At 45.5% G+C, this 20,784-nt stretch overlaps 1 protein-coding gene across 1 annotated transcript; it reads left to right on the top strand.

Annotated features, from left to right (window-relative positions):
- The first annotated feature begins 281 nt into the window (after positions 1–281).
- On the top strand, positions 282–20,349 carry LOC137352002 (calglandulin-like). Its single transcript, XM_068016981.1, has 5 exons — positions 282–362; positions 6,224–6,398; positions 11,630–11,774; positions 20,056–20,156; positions 20,267–20,349. The coding sequence occupies exons 1-5, from the start codon at positions 282–284 to the stop codon at positions 20,311–20,313; spliced, it is 549 nt and encodes a 182-aa protein (XP_067873082.1). The 3' UTR covers positions 20,314–20,349.
- The last annotated feature ends 435 nt before the right edge of the window (positions 20,350–20,784 follow it).

Below are 20,784 nucleotides of genomic sequence, written 5' to 3'. Positions count from 1 at the left end.
CTCCAACTGTTCAAAGTGCAGAGGTCACCCCTTCCCCCCCTCCCCTACATTACTAATGCACATTTAACCCCGTATCCCCCCCACACTAAAAATCTTAAGTACCCCCCTTCCCCACCTCGGTAGCGCCAGCTTTCCCTGGACAGGAAAGTGAAGGCACGTGAGTGCCAGCTGCCACTCGGAAGATCCCAGGCAGCCGGTAAGATCACGGTCAATTTTATTTAAATATATTTATTTACTTTATTTAAATATTTAAATTCGGGTCCCCTCGCCCAGCGGCGGGGATGCCACCACGGAGTCTGGCCGCCACCGGGAAGATCGGGCCTGGCATTCCTGGTGTCGGACTCCGTGGAGGGCCACTACCGGTACAACCTTCGATCCCCCCGCCATAGATCCTGACATCGGGACCTCAACAAAATTCAGCCCAATATATGCCCTGACCAGAGTATTGTCCAGTTTGACCATTGGTTCCTCTGATTGTATGAAACTTACCATTGGATTTATTGAATGCTGTTCTGAATCATTACCATGAAACACAAAATATAAGAAGAACGACAATTTCAGGGCAATGGCCAAACTTTTAACAGCCAATAAAATCCAAACGTTCACATTTTAAGACATTCAGTTCTCACGTGTGTCAGGGAATGAACAAGTTGAAAACAGGTGATAGATGGTGATAGACATGAACACTTTAGACTGTGTCTGGCATCATCTTGCAGCATCTCACCAGTGTAACTGTAACCGTCAGCCCACAAAATACCACAGCACAAATAGACAAACATGGAAGCATTTTGTTTTTGGATTAGGCCTGGGGGAGTTTTGGAATTTCACCTCATGTTGGCACAGTAAGTATTTTCACACTAGTTAGCGCTGCTGTCAGCTACATTTAGATTTAGTAGTTTAGTGATACACAAGAGGCAAGAAACGATTATTCATTAACATTTGTGGCTTTGTTGATAAATGCACTACCTGGCTGGGTGCTGAGCCACACAGAGCAGGAAGATCGAGTGAATTATCTCCAGCCTCTGCTGAGTTAGCTGGTCAGCAGTAAGAGTGCGCCATTTAGCCTCAGGACCCCAGGGCTAGGCAGCAAATAAAATCAGCCTGGGTTTCCAATCGTTAACACTACCCTGTGCTGCAAAGTAGACAGATGTGGATTGCAACTGAGAACAGCAGTGGGTTTGGTCGTCATACTTCTCTTGGGCAAACATCCTGGTGACACTCAAAAATTCTTTGCCCCACTTTCTACCATTAGAGGTGTAGCAGAGCATGTGCTGGTGACCTCCACTCCCGGAGTATCTGGGGTCACATAATTTACATGCATGGCAAGCACCCTCACCGCTATGTGTGCTGCCCGGGTGCATGGCAGAGAAGGAGGGGCAGGGAAAGTACCTAATGCCAAGCTCTGTTCCAGACAGAACTTCTCTGGAGCTTCAGCGCTGCCGATAAAGTTTTCCAGGTTCCTCACTGACTGTCAGAGTGGCCCCCAGGAGTGATGAAGCTGGATTATCAGATTAAAGGAAATGGTGGGGGGATTGGATGTTATACAACAATAGGTGCTCCCAGTACAGCAGATAGGAAAGAATTAATCAGACTAATGACTTCAGCTCCTTTAAAAGGCTGGCTTTCATGAATGATGAAGAAAGGTATTTAAATCGGAACATACATTCTTGTGGAGAAAATGAAATGTACTGAAGCTTCCCGAAAGGAGCTCTGTCTTTGTGGTGGACATAAAAAGAAACTGCAAATGCTGGAAAAACTCAGCAGGTCAGTCCAGCATCCGTGGAGAGACCAGATGAGTTAACGTTTCAGTTGTAGACCCTCCAACAACACTGGACAAAATTACAGATGCACTGCATTTAAGCAGGAGCATTTAAAAAAGGTATAGGAGGGTAAAAATCTTCTCTTGAGAAGGGAGGAGTGTTATACTGCACCATTCTCTACCCCAGCCACAGAGTAACCTGACCCCATTAGAACAATCGGTGTCAAGGGCATATCCTAGGGGTGGGTGGAACTCCTGAAATTCCCTGAAGATGTTGCAAGGATGTAAAATCCAGATCTCTGCATCCATCCTTCATGATTCCATCCAACTGACTGCTGATGAAAGCCTTGAATAGGATCAGTGACAGTCGATAACCTTTGCCTTGGTACTTCTTTAAGAGATCGTCTCAGTGAGCTAAAGCCTTATAAAATCAGCAGAAATAGGCTTCCTCTGAGCTTTGTGACATGTTGCAATCTTGTATAAAGTGTACAAGTGAAAGAATTTAAACGGATCCTGTTCGAAATTCCTCTTTCCTCCTATCAGTGTGATAGTCACCATTGAAACAACAAAGGCAGATGCCCAAGTAACTGGTTTATTTCTGCTATTATACATGGTGAAAACCACATTATTCTGAACATTTGCTTGGACCTTTTGCTGTGCGTGCACTGATAACTATCACTATGATGTCCCAATATCATCTGTAGGACAATGGGTGCGGTAATTCCAGGATCAGGCTTCTGGATCCTAACCTTTCTGCTCTTCACCAATTCAACTATCCCTCCCATTCTTTTGGATAAGACATTTAACCGAGGTCCTATCTGCCAACTCAGTGAACAGGAAAGAATTTGAAGAAGATGAAGATTTTGAAGAAGAGCAGGGGAATTCTCCCCGGCGTCCTGGTCAATATTTATCTCTCAATCAACATCACTAAAAACAGTTTACCTGGTCATTATCACATTGCCGTATGCGGGATCTTGCTGTGCACAAATTGGCTGCTGCATTTCCTACATTAAAACAGTGACTGCACTTCAGAAGAACTTCATTGGCTGTGAAGCATTTTGGGATGTCCTGAGGTTGTGAAAGTTGCCATATAAATGCAAGTCTGTCCTTTTCTAAATTATGATCCTTGCTGTTCCTACATAACTGCTTAACATGCTCATAGCCAAACTCTTTGCTGTACTACGTTTAGAAAAATCTCCAATCCCTAGTCTGACTTCAGCAATTTCCCACCCTGGCAGTCTCCCACATTTCTTGGTCATTTTTCCTATTTACATTCCACTTCACTCCCATCTATTCTACTCATCTTTTGACAACACTTTGTCTTTCTAATGTCTTCTCACAACCAGCCCTTTGTATATTGTTGAGTGAATTTTACAACTTTCTAAAGATCTATTCATGGACTATTTAACACAATTGCTTTTTTGTACCTTTATCTGTTCTTCTACCCACCCACTTTATTTTGATCAGACTTAGGGAAGGACCTGCCTTCCTTTCTCAGATCTGATGAAAGGTCTTCACCTGAAATGTTAATGTGCTTTTTCTGTTGTAAGTGGCTCATGCCCCTACTGTGAATTTCTATCATTTTTTGATTTTATTCCAGATTTCCAGCATCCGCTGTTTTTCCTATTTGTTCTTTATTGCTAAATCTGCCTCCTTCAAGAGAGATGCAAAATACTCTCAGATTTATTTTTTAGATCATTTGCTTACGATTACTAAACATCCAGGTACATCTGTGCCTTTCACCTGCTCTTGGGTGTTGTGGCATTTTTCTGCTCCCTTTCCAAACAGTCAGTACATGTCATTTGCAAAATATATCCCAGCATGAGACAGTTCAGAGTTTGTTTTAATAGGATCGTCTCAAAAAGGAGATCTAAAGAAAGAGAACTGCGAGTGATCGGAACACATTTGGGGAAACAACAGCCTGAGAAAGGAGACAGCTTCATATTGCTAATGAGCATTTACAGATGCAGCTGATAGTACAGAATCCAAAGAAGTATTTAGTCCTGATATGAAAAATGTTGCTTTACCTCAAAAAAATGATAGGTTTAATGCTAACCACACTTCAGTATGATTCTGTTCAATCCTTTATCACTAGGAAATTAGTACATGAGAACTCACAGAAGAAAATGATCCACAATCCAGAAATAGGACCAATGAGACTTTCAGTCAAACCATAAAAGGCAGCTTTAACTTTCAAATCCACTGGGCATTGAGAGACTTACTCTCTTCAATAATGTAAAAGATGTGTTGGTTTTCTGGTTGGGCTAGATCACTGGTAGACTACGGTTGATCCCTATCACTGGTCTTGTAGTTACAGCAACATGGTAAGTAAAATCTGAACAGAATATTGGTGTTTTGTGGCAATGCAATGGACAATTAGAAATTGTTTCCTCATATTACAAGACTGATTGAACAGGCATATCTGAATGCAGGCTTAATGGCTAAACTAGATGTGTGTTGCGTAACTGTAGGTTTTTAATTTAAGATAGGGATCCTTGTTTCTTCTGTGGGTTTAATTGTTGTTTTGAAATGAAATTATTGACTCTGCTCCCAGCAAAATAATTTTGCTAGCCATTTCATCCCACACAAATATCTAAGTTTTTAAACTGTGTAAGTGAGGGAACAAAGTGAAATGATTTATAAAATTGATCAACTATTAGTCTGGCTGATAACTAGAAAATGTTTTAACACATTCATATTTTTGTTGAGTTAATAAATGCTATGTGGAGAGTTTTCAGTGATTCAAGGAAATGAACTAAAATCGTAACAACACAGTTAAAAGGTTGAAGCTGGCTCCCCACCACTTCCACTGATAAATCCACTGTTTCTACTTCATCTTCTAATGAGCTACGCAGCTGAGCAGGGTTTGGGTGAACTGATCACAGCCATGGGCAATGGTCAGTTACTACAAGTGCTTTCAGCATCAGTGGACTAGGGAGATGGTGGGATTTGCTGCCAAATGACAGATACCCTTGCAGCTAACTTGCAAGCTCTGTGTCCTATTCCTAATATCTGTCTCTCTACAGCATTTTTATTTGCAAGTTTTGCATGTTTAAAAACTATTCCAAATTATTAATTTTATGAATGCAGTTTTAAAATCAAAACTAATATTTTGAATATAAGGTAAATAAAAATGCAAACCCTAAAAGCCCCTGCTTTGAAAGGGTTAATACGACCTTCTGAATTAAAAGATTTATTTGTATTCAAAGCTTCTAAAAAAAAAGTGCGAGGTTGAAAGCAATTGGAATCAGTTTGGCAAGTTGCCATTAATATGTGTAACAAACTAATCAAAGGGAGTTGTCATCAATGATTATGCTACATGTGATCATTAATTTTAAAAATAATAAATGAAACTGTTAGGGAAATGGAGTGGAATGGCAGATAAGCATCTGATTTATTGAGATTATTGCCATATGGCACAGCAGACAGATGTTGGACATTCTAAAAGTCAGTCCTCTGTCCCTTTACCATCCACCCTTTCACTACAATTCATTTCCTCCTCTCACCATCCATTCTGTCCTCTTTCCTTGTCATCCATTACCCAACCCCCGCCCCCCCCTTTGGTACCCAACATTTCCATTCTCTCACCATCCATTCAGTGACTTCCACTTGCTATCCATTGTGCTTGCTGCTCCTTCCCTATCTTCACTTACCTTCCCTTCCCACCCCTCATGTCTTCACCCCTCTTCGCCTCTTCTTATCCTCCTCTGCCCTTCCTTCCCTTCCTCTCCAGTCACCTCCTTTCCCCTTCCCTCCCATTTCCTTGCCTTTCTGATCATTTGTCTTCCGGCTAATGTCCTCAATAGGTCCTTCTCTTAGCGTGTCCCAACAGGGACAGTTGACATTGCCAGATCTGCATACTGTCATGGGGACCTGTCTGGTGTATCAGCCAATAGAATTAGAAGGAGCCACACTGGAGGAGGGGTGGAGGGGAGAGATGGAGAGCAGGGCTGGAGGATGGGGGAGAGGTTGGAATGATTTTTGTCAGCAAATACTGCCATAATTTTCAGGAACCCCACCCTACCTCAAAACACTGACTACCAACATGAAACACTGCTGGTTGTCTCATAAGGGTTTAATGGGTGTATTGCATCTAATGATTTAACACACTACCTGTCGAGTGCTAACATGTTTGTTCATGGCTGGATTTTCCACATGCAAAATCCCTGAGGAGCGCTAGCTGCTTCTCCAAAGGGAATAAGGGAAAATTGGAGGCTAATTCAGCCCCTGTTGCTGATTAGCATATGGACATCAGCAGCAGGTGCCTGGGAACAGGTCAGTTTCTCTATCTTGCAGCTAGAAAATTGTGTGTGGGGCCTGGGTGTGAAAAAGCAGGGAAGAGTCTCTAAATTAGAAGTGTAGGGTTAGAGATCCTGAGCAGCAAATCAAGCAGAGTGCTTTGTTCATGTATTACATGCTGTCCTTCATTTTTAATTGTTTTTCTTTAATTTGTGACATTTACAGTCGACCACATTGTCCGCTGAGCTACTTGCTGAGTACAAGGGAGTGTTTGAAATGTTTGATGAAGAAGGGAATGACTTGGTGAAAACAGATGACTTAGCCAAACTCATGAGTCTGCTGGGCATTGACCTAACCAAACGGGATTTGGCACAAATGGCCAAAGATGTGGATAAAGATGGTGAGAAACCTTTTTGGCTTTTCTGCTGAGATGTCAGGAATAGTAGATAGAAAGGTTAGTTCATTAATGAAATAACATCAATAACAGAAATACAACAACCAATTAAAATAAGAGCAATATGAATAGTCTGTCACTCTAGAATTGGCCTTTATAGCCACTCCAAGCACTTCTCTACAAACCACTGACCACCTCTAGGCGCTTACCCATTGTCTCCCGAGACAAGGAGGAAGAAGAAGAGGAAGAGGAAGAATACTATGTGGGTTGAATAATCTACAGAAAATGGGCAATGGATTGGGGCTAAGTGGATAACTCTTTCAGAGAGCTGGCACAGATTTGATGAGCCGAATGGCTTGTGTGCTGTTTCATTCCAATTGTTAGTTTATCAAGAAGGTTTTTAACACCAACCAGTGGCTAAGTAGGTAAATGAGTCACCTGGTGTGGTGCCGAGCCATTGTAACCAGGAGGATGATAAGCAAACTGAGCAAACTCATCCTGGTTGGGTGACAGCAGGAAGGCTACAATTGGTGCCATCATCCCAAGTTATGGATGGATCAAAAATGAGATATGGTTCCTGCCCCTCAGCACTGTCCAGTGGCCCTTCCTGGAAAGTGTATGCCTGCGTTTAGAAATGGAGTGAGGAAAGAATCAGCTGCCTCCAACAGTTAAATTCCTACTGGCAGTCATTAATAATGCTCAGATATGAATAGTGCCACTTGGCTGATACCAGAGGGCTGCAGGCACCCATGGATCATGCACTAAGGAGAGGAGAGAAGATGCTTAGCCAAGCAGCTGGCTGAGACAGCACATCTTGCTTACACTAAAGCCGGAAAGAGTAGGGCCGGAATTTTGCGCCCTGCCCAAAGAGCGGGATGATGGCAGGGGCAGGGGACGTACAAGGCAGCAGGAGGCTTGGGGGGCCCTTCCCGACCCACTCCCACCTCCACCGCCATTTTACACATGGCGGTGGGGGCGAAAACCTGCCCGCCCGCCCCAGGCCAATCAAGGCCCTTAAATGGCCAGTTAACTGCCCCTTAAGGGCCTCTACCCGCCACCACGGGTATTTTGCCCATGGCCGGTCGGGCAGCCCAGACTGGAGAAAAGCCACCTGATAAGGGTCGCCCCCAGTGCCCCAACCACCCCAACTCGCACCCCTCCCGTCCCCCCAATCTACCCCCTTTGCCTTGCCGGGGCCTGACTGATCACCACTGGTGAGACCCCGAAAACCTACCTTTTCCCAGACGTCCTTCCTCTTCTTGTTGATGCTGGGTTACAGCTCAGCAGTGGACACTACTCCCGGTGGCGCTGCTGGGACAGAGGGCTGCTAGCCCACTGATTGGCCGGCAGCTTCATTAGGCGGGACTTCCTGCCTCAATGAGGTGGAAATCCCGCCTCAGACCAATTAAAGGCCTGAGGAACGCAAAATGTGGTCTGGATCCCCAGGTCAGGCGGAGACGGGCTCGCCACCGACTTTTCAGGCGGTGGATGGCTCCCGTCCCCCGAGGGTAAAATTCCAGCCTAGGACTCTGTGATAGTTCCATAATCTACATCTTCCACCAGGACAAATGGGATCTTCAACTAACAATTTATCCATAGGACAGGCTTCTTCCAGAACATTTCCCTCATGTCAGTAATGAACACAGAGCATCACTAACACATACTTAGCTTCAGAATTGCACACTCTGAATCCTTCATTTATGTCAAGTAGATTAGATCAAAACAATATTATTTGGGCACTCGTGATAGGTCATTACCCTGCATGGTGTGCTACTGAACTGCACAGATTGGGAAAGTTCCAGGTTCAGTTGCTGATCTATTCTGTGTTAGGCAATCCCAGGCAGTGTATCAATCCCAGTGTATCAATCCCAGGCAGTGTATCAATCCCAGTGTATCAATCCCAGGCAGTGTATCAGTCCCATTGTATCAATCCCAGTGTATCAATCCCAGGCAGTGTATCAATCCCAGTGTATCAATCCCAGGCAGTGTATCAGTCCCATTGTATCAATCCCAGTGTATCAATCCCAGGCAGTGTATCAGCACCAGTGTATCAATCCCAGTGAATCAATCCCAGGCAGTGTATCAGTGGCAGTGTATCAGTACCAGTGTATCAATCCCAGTGTATCAATCCCAGGCAGTGTATCAGTGGCAGTGTATCAGTACCAGTGTATCAATCCCAGTGTAACAATCCCAGGCAGTGTATCAGTACCAGTGTATCAATCCCAGTGTATCAATCCCAGGCAGTGTATCAGTACCAGTGTATCAATCCCAGGCAGTGTATCAATCCCAGTGTAACAATCCCAGGCAGTGTATCAGTGGCAGTGTATCAGTACCAGTGTATCAATCCCAGTGTAACAATCCCAGGCAGTGTATCAGTACCAGTGTATCAATCCCAGTGTATCAATCCCAGGCAGTGTATCAGTGGCAGTGTATCAGTACCAGTGTATCAATCCCAGTGTAACAATCCCAGGCAGTGTATCAGTACCAGTGTATCAATCCCAGTGTATCAATCCCAGGCAGTGTATCAGTACCAGTGTATCAATCCCAGGCAGTGTATCAATCCCAGTGTAACAATCCCAGGCAGTGTATCAGTACCAGTGTATCAATCCCAGCGTATCAATCCCAGGTAGTGTATCAGTACCAGCGTATCAATCCCAGTGTATCAATCCCAGGCAGTGTATCAGTACCAGTGTATCAATCCCAGTGTATTAATCCCAGTGTAACAATCCCAGGCAGTGTGTCAGTACCAGTGTATCAATCCCAGTGTATCAATCCCAGGCAGTGTATCAGTACCAGTGTATCAATCCCAGTGTATCAATCCCAGGCAGTGTATCAGTACCAGTGTATCAATCCCAGTGTATCAATCCCAGTGTATCAATCTCAGGCAGTGTATCGGTACCACAATTAGCTCCCTGTTGCCACCACTAGGTTTCTGTTGGAAACAGTGGGCTGGATTTTGTGCTGGAGGTGGGGCTCCTGGTGCCAGGCTGAAAAAGTGGGGTGAACCCGGCCTTTTCGTTCCCCCCCCAGTGCAATCCTCTGGTCTTTTTGAATCAAAGTTTTAGGAGGCAAGATCCCCGTCCCTTTAAAGACTAAAAAGGGATAGGGATCCGCCTCCAAGAGCTGCCGGCCAATCAGAGGGCTGGCAGCGCCGCAGTATCAGCAGCGCTGCTGGGAGCTGTGGCCACTGCCGGTACCGCAGAGGCATCGGACCCAGGCCCAGCAGTGGAACTCCAGAACAGAGATAGGTGAGGTGGGATCACCAGGGCTAGTCCGAAAGGCCCCAGCGAGTGGGGGGGGGGGGGGGGGGGGTGGGTGGGTATTCGTGCAGTCCAGCTGGAGGGGGTGTCCTGGTTGGTAAAGTTGTTCCTGGTGGGCGTTGTTCATTGGGCCACAAATTGCCCATGAAGGAAGGAACACCCCCACTTCAAGCCCACAGAGAGGGCCCCTAATTTTACAAGGCATCCTCCCAGAGTGGCAGAGGCCCCCGCGCCCCCACCGCACCGCCCCGCCGGTACCCCCGGCTGCTGGTAAGATCCCAGCGGTGGCAGGAAGAGGCCCTTAATTATCCGTTAATAGGCCACTTAAGGGCTTCTATTGGCCTCTGGGTGGGAAGGCCATCTTTGGCCTATCCCACCCCCTGGAAGATCACCAGGCGATGGGGAGACGACGGGCCCTCTGCCCTGCCGCCCCCTCGCCACACATCATGATACTCCATGCCCCCCCACCTCCGGTCCCGCCTCAGGGGGCCTCAAAAAATACTGGCCCGTGTGTGTGGGCAAGTGCGTTTGTAAGTGAGTGATAGCCTGAGTGTATGATTGTGTGTGAGTGATTCTGAATGTGTGTGAGTGTGAGCATGAATGAGTACAAGTATATGTGAGTGAGTGTGAGTGAGTGTGAACATCATTTGAGCACAGGATCAGTCTTGAATCTGCTGCCACCTTGGTGAAATATTTTAATATTTAGGTGAAATACCTCCAGTAATTCCGCAGTGGAAATGTACTAAAACCTGAGTCATCACTTTCAGAAGAGGAAATGTTATAGAACATTGAAACGGATATATGATTCAAAGTGCAAGTTGTTACAACCTCGGTGAGTTCGTTAACATGAAAAATACGAGATGTGAACCACCCCCAGACCCAATTGCAAGAAGTACATAACAAGATTTCACATTTTAAGACTTTTATTGTAATGACTAAACTAAAAAAAATCCCCAATTAACCAAACAGTACCTTGTAAGTAGCTGATACCCCAAGTTACAAAGAAAGGTATTTTCTTTACTTATTAAAACACTTGAAAACCTCACACCACACTTATAAATTACACAGTCCTTTTTGACGGTGAAATCCTCTTTGGTTAAAAGTCCCAAACTTCTCCCAGTTGCGATGGGTTGGATCTCCCAGACCTTTTTAAAATGAATGTCCTCTTTGCTCACTTCTCCGAGCACATCCGACCTGGATGTCCGCGAATGGGAAAGTTCCTGGTGATCCTTCTGGTCTCCTACTTCGCCACAAGCTTCAGCTTTCAAAACAGGTTCAAGTCTTCGCAGTCCTTTACTGTACCAGGCTTCCGAGAGCTGGTGTCTCCGCTCTCTCTGTTGAGGCCGAAACTGCTAGTTTCTTCTCTCACAGCCTGCCTGCCTTCAGAAAATCTGTTAAATTTATCAGGACTCAGAAGTCAATAGCTTATTGACCTGTTCCAATATATAGAGTCCAGAGGTCTGGTTTCACAGAGCCACTTGGGCCTTCCATTCTTCCCAGGTGTTAACAGTTGCCTGGTACAATTGCATCTTCCGAATTACTGACTACTTGTTTTATGACCTGAAGGTCTGGGAGAGTGAAACCCCTGCAATCTCTGTTTTTCAAAAGAAAGTATTTGATCTGTGTTCTCTGCTTTCCTGGTAACCAAGCCTTTGGTCTTCTCCTTTCACAGAGTGGATGTGAAGTCATCTGACCTTCCACACTCCATCTTGAACTTTTAAAAAAAAAAATCACAATTTTTAAAACATAATCATGTTACACAGTTCAGCGTTCATAGCAAGGTTAATTTCCTTCAATGATAGTGTTACATTCGGCTGTTCAATAATAACAGCTCTTAAAGAAGACCATGTTCCAATCTTATATTCTGGCTATTTACATTAAAATGATAACAGGGTAAGTTAAAAAATAAATCTCTTGTCACATGTAAAGTTGTACAGAGAAGGAAGTTTACAATTTGTTCTGGCATTTATTTGACAGGGAAAGGTGTATTTAACCGTGAAAACTTCTTGGCCCTGATGGGAGATTACCATGAAAAAGCAAAGGATCAGGATAAAGAGCTCAAGGAAGCCTTCTTGGTATTTGACCCAGACAGAAAAGGTTACATTGAATGGAACACTTTAAAGTGAGTACTTTCACTGTCACAAGTAGTGACAGCAGCAGCAGAAGCTGTCTGCTCTACGTTACATAAAGATTTAAGATTTATCCTGAAGATGTTTAAAAGCTGCACTGGTAGCTTCCCACCTCTTGTGTTCCTTGTGTTTTGTGCAATCTGTTCTCACTGCTCATCACCGATTGTAAATATCGATGACACTTATAAATCAATTCTCATAAAAGGATCCATGCCATTGTTTGTTGCTAAACATCAAACAAACTGTTATCTCACTCGGCATTTCTACTAAACAGGATCAAACCTTTACACCGTGCTACAAAGCACCCTTTAAACCTCCACCTCAAATCAGTGTTGCTTTTCTTGGTGTTGGTATTTTGGGTTGGTTTAGATAAAAAACATCTAATTCAAAATATGCTTGAAGGTGGTAGGAATAAGCAGACAGAAGTGATCAAATATTCCGTAGAACAATGTAGTTAATGTGCTAGGGTCGGGACATTATAATTTCTGGGATTCAAGTGCCCTAGTTTGAATAATGGAGATATAAATGCTAAAAAGAATGAAAAGAAAAGCCTTGCGTTAAAATAGCAGCTTATCAAACCTCTCACAAAGATTTCAAAGTGCTTCACATACAGCGGATTAGTAATAAAGTACAGTGACTCTCGTTATCTAGGCAAGTACTGATCAATTTTGCCCATTGAAAGATCCCACAAACAATCAGGAGATGGATGACCATTAATATATTCTTGGTGATGTTAATAAAGATGATGGAGTTTTGTTTCACAGTCTTTGGATAGCAGCAGAAATTTTGTGAAGGTTTCTCTTAAATGATTAAACAACTGGGACAAAGTCCACGATAGATTGTAAGTATCACTAGAACATCCTGGGACTAATTTGTCTCTGCTTTCACACCCAGACTATGCCCAGTTCTCAGAGTTAAAAGTAGTGAAATCTATTTATACCTGGCCCCTGCTCCCTTTACGTTAGATCATAGGAAGGGGACGAGCCATTTAGCCTTCCAGCTTATGCCGCCATGCAATGAGATCATGGTTGAGCTGTGACCTATCTCCCTATACCATCCTTTACCCCGTATTCCTTAATATCCCCAATTACCAGGAATTTAATCAGTCTCAGATTTAAAATTAGCAATTGACCCAACATCAACTGCAGTTTGTGGAAGAGTTCCAAACTTCCACCAGCCTTTGTGTGTAGAAATGTTTTATAATTTCACTCCTCAAAGGCCTGTCTCTAATTTTTAGCCCATTTCCCCTTTTGTGCTTCAACGGCAATCTAACAACATGTATTTATATAGCTCCTTTAATAAAATGTCCCAAAGTGCTTCACAGGTGCATTATCAAACAAATAAGAGGATATATGGGGAGGTGATCAAAAGCTCGTTCAAAGAGGTAGGTTTTAAGAGTGTCTTAAAGGAGGAAAGCGAGGTCACGAGTGGAGGTTTACGAAGGGAATTCCAGAGCTTGGGGCCCAGGCAGCTGAAGGCACGGCCACCAATGGTGGGGTGATTAAAATCGGGGATGCTCAACAGGCCAGAATTGCAGCAGTGCAGAGTATTGTGGGGCTGGGGGAGATTCCAGAGATAGGAAGGGCGAGACCTTGGAGGGATTTGAAAATGAGAATGAGAATTTTAAAATTGAGGTGTTACTTAACCAGCAAGCACAGGGGTGATGGGTGAATGGGACTTAGTGTGGGTTAGGACAGGGGCAGAGGAGTTTTGGATGACCTCATGTTTACGGAGGATGGAATGTGGGAGGCTGGCCAGGAGTGCGTTGGAATACTTCATATGCACAAATGGGTAACATTCAGGCATGGGCAGCAAAGTTCCACCTGAAACTGGTGGGAAAATGTTTACATCATATGTAAATGGTATGAGTACGGTATCAGAACATCTCCTGTATCATTTTCCTCAGTTTCCAGTTCTTCCCACCCCGAACAGTCAAGTGTTTTCTTTGAAGGGTCAGTGAGCAGGGTGAGTGGCGTTTCAGTCCATTTGGTCGTTGTTTCTGAAGAGTAACCGCAGGGCCTTCAGCCATTACCACTTCGGTGGGCTTTTCATGCCTGCAGCAGCAATCAAGTTTCCTTGCCCCATTTTGGATGTGAACCCATTCCAAGCATCGTGCTAATGACCTGAACCTGGAAATATGGCTGAGTTCGGGTCTGTTTGGGTGGAGCACACTTTAGGCGTGTTCTGATTTGACTGGACTGTGCTTGGGTGGAGGGAGAGAGGGAAATTGGCTCCTGTCAGTGCTGTTTATTAATTGTGTATCAGTTGTTTAATTATATGCAAGTGGAGGGTGTTAATTTGGGTCTTACTTGAGCGCTTGTAAGGAGACACTTTCTGAGACTGGTAGAGGGTTTGAGTGAGGAGTTACTTATTTGTAATCCTTTTACTCTGTACAATAAATGTGAAACTGAGGGAAGATAGGCTCCAGCAGTATCCTTCCTCAACAAGCTTTCTGGAATTTAACACTGTTCTTTCTTAACTTATCAATCTTAGAGCAGAATTGAAAGGGGCCCACTAGCCTGTTTTCTCTCATCCCTTCAGATAACATAACAGAGGCATTCAGCCCATTCTAGTCACTGTCACATTCAGTTCCCTGTCTCATCCCAGAGGAAAAAAGTTTTGCTCACATTCTCCATGATCCCCAAAGATAATCAAGTAAACCTCAAGAACATTTGTCAATCCCACCTGTCCACTGTATAACCTGGGCCTGCTACCCTCTGCACACCAAATACCCACCTCTCCACTGTACAACCTGGGCCTGCTACCCCCTGCACACCAAATACCCACCTCTCCACTGTACAACCTGGGCCTGCTACCCTCTGCACACCAAATACCCACCTCTTCAGCTCCAGCAACAGAAGACCACTGTAGCCTGTGTAGCATTTGATTATCTCAACTAAACCCACCCCTAGAACCTTCAATTCCATTCCCAACTGGATATCTATTAATAAGTAGCTGGATAGATGCCCTCAGGGTTGCCCCGAGGTCCTGCATTGTCCTCCATCCATCTCATGCAGCATGCATCCACTGCAGCAGTCATCAGATACAGTGTTGGGTTAATCCACTCTTATCCACACACTCCATTTCAGGCTTTCTCTTGCTGTTTGTCACCGTTGGAAAGGCAGAGATATATTGAAAGATTAGTTTCTGTCTTTAAAAAGGTTGAAACTATTCTTTTCTTAAACACCAATGTAACCAGTCACCTTTAAGTAACATCATCCTTTAATATATTTCCATCAGTCCTTTAAGAGCTGCTGTCTCACTGGCTATCCCAGCCACGAGCTGCTGTCTCACTGGATTTCCCAGCCACGAGCTGCTGTCTCACTGGATTTCCCACCCAAGAGCTGCTGTATCACTGGATATCCCAGCCACGAGCTGCTGTCTCACTGGATATCCCAGCCACGAGCTGCTGTCTCACTGGATTTCCCAGCCTTGAACTGCTGTCTCACTGGATTTCCCACCCACGAGCTACTGTCACACTGGATATCCCAGCCTTGAACTGCTGTCTCACTGGATATCCCACCCATGAGCTGCTGTCTCACTGGATTTCCCACCCATGAGCTGCTGTTTCACTGGATATCCCAGCCTTAAACTGCTGTCTCACTGGATATCCCAGCCACGAGCTGCTGTCTCACTGGATATCCCAGCCTTGAACTGCTGTCTCACTGGATATCCCAGCCACGAGCTGCTGTCTCACTGGATATCCCTGCCTTGAACTGTTGTCTCACTGGATATCCGAGCCTTGAACTTCTGTCTCACAGGATTTCCCACGCACGAGCTGCTGTCTCACTGGATATCCCAGCCACGAGCTGCTGTCACACTGGATATCCCAGCCACGAGCTGCTGTCACACTGGATATCCCAGCCACGAGCTGCTGTCACACTGGATATCCCAGCCACGAGCTGCTGTCTCACTGGATATCCCAGCCACGAGCTGCTGTCACACTGGATATCCCAGCCACGAGCTGCTGTCTCACTGGATATCCCAGCCACGAGCTGCTGTCTCACTGGATATCCCAGCCACGAGCTGCTGTCTCACTGGATATCCCAGCCACGAGCTGCTGTCTCACTGGATTTCCCACCCAAGAGCTGCTGTATCACTGGATATCCCAGCCACGAGCTGCTGTCTCACTGGATATCCCAGCCACGAGCTGCTGTCTCACTGGATTTCCCAGCATGAGCTGCTGTCTCACTGGATTTCCCACCCACGAGCTGCTGTCTCACTGGATATCCCAGCCTTGAACTGCTGTCTCACTGGATATCCCAGCCATGAGCTGCTGTCTCACTGGATTTCCCGCCCATGAGCTGCTGTCTCACTGGATATCCCAGCCTTGAACTGCTGTCTCACTGGATTTCCCACCCACGAGCTACTGTCACACTGGATATCCCAGCCTTGAACTGCTGTCTCACTGGATATCCCAGCCACGAGCTGCCGTCTCACTGGATTTCCCACCCATGAGCTGCTGTTTCACTGGATATCCCAGCCTTGAACTGCTGTCTCACTGGATATCCCAGCCACGAGCTGCTGTCTCACTGGATATCCCTGCCTTGAACTGCTGTCTCACTGGATATCCGAGCCTTGAACTGCTGTCTCACTGGATTCCCCACGCACGAGCTGCTGTCTCACTGGATATCCCAGCCTTGAGCTGCTGTCTCTGGATATCCCAGCCATGAGCTGCTGTCTCACTGGATTTCCCACCCACGAGCTGCTGTCTCACTGGATATCCTAGCCTTGAACTGCTGTCTCACTGGATTTCCCACCCACGAGCTGCTGTCTCACTGGATATCCCAGCCATGAGGTGCTGTCTCACTGGATATCCCAGCCATGAACTGCTGTCTCACTGGATATCCCAGCCATGAGGTGCTGTCTCACTGGATATCCCAGCCATGAACTGCTGTCTCACTGGATATCCCAGCCTTGAACTGCTGTCTCACTGGATATCCCAGCCATGATCTGCTGTCTCACTGGATTTCCCACCCATGAGCTGCTGTCTCACTGGATATCCCAGCCTTGAACTGCTGTCTCACTGGATATCCCAGCCACGAGGTGCTGTCTCACTGGATATCCCAGCCTTGAACTGCTGTCTCACTGGATATCCCAGCCTTGACCTGCTGTCTCACTGGATATCCCAGCCACGAGCTGCGGTCTCACTGGATATCCCAGCCTTGAACTGCTGTCTCACTGGATATCCCAGCCTTGAATTGCTGTCTCACTGTATATCCCAGCCATGAGCTGCTATCTCACTGGATTTCCCACACATGAGCTGCTGTCTCACTGGATATCCCAGCCTTGAACTGCTGTCTCACTGGATATCCCAGCACTGGATATCCCAGCCATGAGCTGCTGTCTCACTGGATTTCCCACACACGAGCTGCTGTCTCACTGGATATCCCAGCCTTGAACTGCTGTCTCACTGGATATCCCAGCCTTGAACTGCTGTATCACTGGATAACCCAGCCATGAGCTGCTGTCTCACTGGATATCCCAGCCATAAGCTGCTGTCTCACTGGATATCCCAGCCTTGAACTGCTGTCTCACTGGATATCCCAGCCTTGAACTGCTGTCTCACTGGATATCCCAGCCTTGAACTGCTGTCTCACTGGATATCCCAGCCACGAGCTGCTGTCTCACTGGATATCCGAGCCTTGAACCGCTGTCTCACTGGATATCCCAGCCTTGAACTGCTGTCTCACTGGATATCCCAGCCTTGAACTGCTGTCTCACTGGATATCCCAGCACTGGATATCCCAGCCTTGAACTGCTGTCTCACTGGATATCCCAGCCATGAGCTGCTGTCTCACTGGATATCCCAGCCTTGAACTGTTGTCTCACTGGATATCCCAGCCTTGAACTGCTGTCTCACTGGATATCCCTGCCTTGAACTGCTGTCTCACTGGATATCCCAGCCACGAGCTGCTGTCTCACTGGATATCCCAGCCTTGAACCGCTGTCTCACTGGATATCCCAGCCTTGAACTGCTGTCTCACTGGATATCCCAGCCACGAGCTGCTGTCTCACTGGATATCCCAGCCACGAGCTGCTGTCTCACTGGATATCCCAGCCATGAGCTGCTGTCTCACTGGATATCCCAGCCATGAGCTGCTGTCTCACTGGATATCCCAGCCTTGAACTGCTGTCTCACTGGATATCCCAGCACTGGATATCCCAGCCATGAGCTGCTGTCTCACTGGATTTCCCACACACGAGCTGCTGTCTCACTGGATATCCCAGCCTTGAACTGCTGTCTCACTGGATATCCCAGCCTTGAACTGCTGTATCACTGGATAACCCAGCCATGAGCTGCTGTCTCACTGGATATCCCAGCCATAAGCTGCTGTCTCACTGGATATCCCAGCCATAAGCTGCTGTCTCACTGGATATCCCAGCCTTGAACTGCTGTCTCACTGGATATCCCAGCACTGGATATCCCAGCCATGAGCTGCTGTCTCACTGGATTTCCCACACACGAGCTGCTGTCTCACTGGATATCCCAGCCTTGAACTGCTGTCTCACTGGATATCCCAGCCTTGAACTGCTGTCTCACTGGATATCCCAGCCACGAGCTGCTGTCTCACTGGATATCCCAGCCTTGAACCGCTGTCTCACTGGATATCCCAGCCTTGAACTGCTGTCTCACTGGATATCCCAGCACTGGATATCCCAGCCTTGAACTGCTGTCTCACTGGATATCCCAGCCATGAGCTGCTGTCTCACTGGATATCCCAGCCTTGAACTGTTGTCTCACTGGATATCCCAGCCTTGAACTGCTGTCTCACTGGATATCCCAGCCTTGAGCTGCTGTCTCACTGGATATCCCAGCCTTGAACCGCTGTCTCACTGGATATCCCAGCCTTGAACTGCTGTCTCACTGGATATCCCAGCCACGAGCTGCTGTCTCACTGGATATCCCAGCCACGAGCTGCTGTCTCACTGGATATCCCAGCCATGAGCTGCTGTCTCACTGGATATCCCAGCCATGCACCAAGTGCTGTCGAATGTGAACAGAAAGTATGTTGAAATTATGAATGTAAACTGGCTTCACAGATTCACGAGATTGGCTTGACTGCCAAATGATGCCCGGTGAATGCTCTGTGGTTTGGTCACGGTAGTGCTGCACCAGAAACAGAATGCCAGCCCTAATGTGAAAATGAAATGTTCCAAAATCGCAAGTAATTTCTATGAACAATTTTTTTTCGGCTTAAAGCCAGCAGAGGGCAATCTTACTTGTTCAATAGAACCTCCTGTGTTATGAACTCTGATAAAGTTTTGCTTGGATTGGGGACAGGGGAATGGAGCAAGGGAAACATCTGTCCACCAAAATAAAAAACTGTGCATGCCAAATTCTGTCTAAATAGTCGTAATAAGTACATTTCTTTTGAGAATAGCGGGAATTCTATTTGACCATAATGATGGTCAGTCACCTGTGTCTCTCAGTCTCTTCAACTCTGAGTTCTGCCGCACTTTACCATACCTGTGCTGGGGAGCTGCAGACAACATAATAATATATATCAGAACTCAAAAAGCAGAGTGTAAACTGTATCATTCATGTCCATTATGGAATATTTTCACTTCCGATCATGGTTCATGCTTATTCAATATTTATCCCACTATATAATTAACTAATACATCTTTGAAACTATTGTGTTATGAAAGATTTTAGCTAATATTTAACTGATTGTTGATTATGGCAAATAAATAAACCATGCATCTAATAATATCACATTTATTCTTCAAGATTTAATAGATATCTTTACTTCGCATTTTATTTAAAAATGTAAAGCTTCCCACCCAAATTTTTCCTCTTCCTTCCTGAAGGCATAGACCATTCCTGACCATTCCTGACCATTTCTTATGAATGACTTTACAGGAAAAGCTATCCTTTGGGATCCTGCCCAGTGTGTGACTCGAGACTGTGAATGTCAGTTGACTCAGACCATGGGGCAGCATGGTTCAGTTCACAGCACCATGAGAGGGGAAGAGAGCACCTCAGTCTAACTCAGTCCCAACCTCACTCAATATTATTCATGGATGCACATTTTCCAGGCAGTGGTCAGTAACATCCAAAGGTGCGGAGTTCATTTGTAGCATTCCCACCTCCACTGCATCTGGTTCCATTGACTTGCTGCAGCCCAAGGATTCAGCTGCTTCTTCCTGTCTGATTCAGGTGATCTATTTAGCAACTGAGGAGGCATTATTAGCTTTAATGAATTACATCCAAAGTGTGAGGTTTTTCTTTTTTGTGATAACCTCATATTTGCTTTTTTTTAATCTAAGATATGTCCTGATGAATGCAGGGGAGCCTCTTAATGAAGAAGAGGCAGAACACATGATGAAAGAAGCTGATAAAGATGGTGATGGCACAATAGACTATCAAGGTTAGTTAAAATCACAAACTTGTGGTGATTATGAATTGTTGATTGAGCCAGGCTGGCACACAAGGCTATAATACAGCTGACCTGACACACAAACCTCATTTCCTTTCTAGAATTTGTCGACATGATAACTGGTGAATCATTCAAGTTGATCAAGTAAACACTTCGGGAGTGAGAGTTTCCATCTGGACGGTGAATCACTAGTGCTAAAACCAGCAGATAATTGCACAATGGTCAACGTTTACATCAAGACCATTTACATCATGACAAATAGATATTTTTTAATTTTTAGACCTTGTCTTGTTCTGTCTTTAAGTGCCACGCAGCTGCCATTACAGTTTTGTAAGTCATAAAGAACAATCCAGAAAGATGCCGCTAATGATTTTACCTTGCACCCCGACCATCTCAACTGGGCTTTGGTTCTTCAGTATTTGCAATTGTCTAGTATCTTTGCTCTCACAACTTTAATATTAAAAACAAATTAAATTGTTTGCAATGGTGAGATAGGCAACATCTAAACAGGCATTGTTGTCACTGAAAAGCATTGGGTAAACCTTGTAATTTGGTGTCTGTGTTTCTGTGTGTGTGTATCTGTGTGTATGTGTGTGTTTGTGTGAGTATGTGTGGGCAT

Source organism: Heterodontus francisci, chromosome 37 (genome assembly GCF_036365525.1).
Source record: "Heterodontus francisci isolate sHetFra1 chromosome 37, sHetFra1.hap1, whole genome shotgun sequence".
NCBI classification, from domain to species: Eukaryota; Metazoa; Chordata; class Chondrichthyes; order Heterodontiformes; family Heterodontidae; genus Heterodontus; species Heterodontus francisci.
This window is presented reverse-complemented; position numbering and strand designations above follow the sequence as displayed.

Excerpts from the sequence above, each read along its gene's own strand:
- LOC137352002 (XM_068016981.1), top strand. The coding sequence starts at position 282 with ATGCCACCACGGAGTCTGGCCGCCACCGGGAAGATCGGGCCTGGCATT. Across the intron at positions 6,399-11,629 it reads CAAAGATGTGGATAAAGATG|GGAAAGGTGTATTTAACCGT; the intron begins GTGAGAAACCTT and ends TTTATTTGACAG. Across the intron at positions 11,775-20,055 it reads ATTGAATGGAACACTTTAAA|ATATGTCCTGATGAATGCAG; the intron begins GTGAGTACTTTC and ends TTTTAATCTAAG.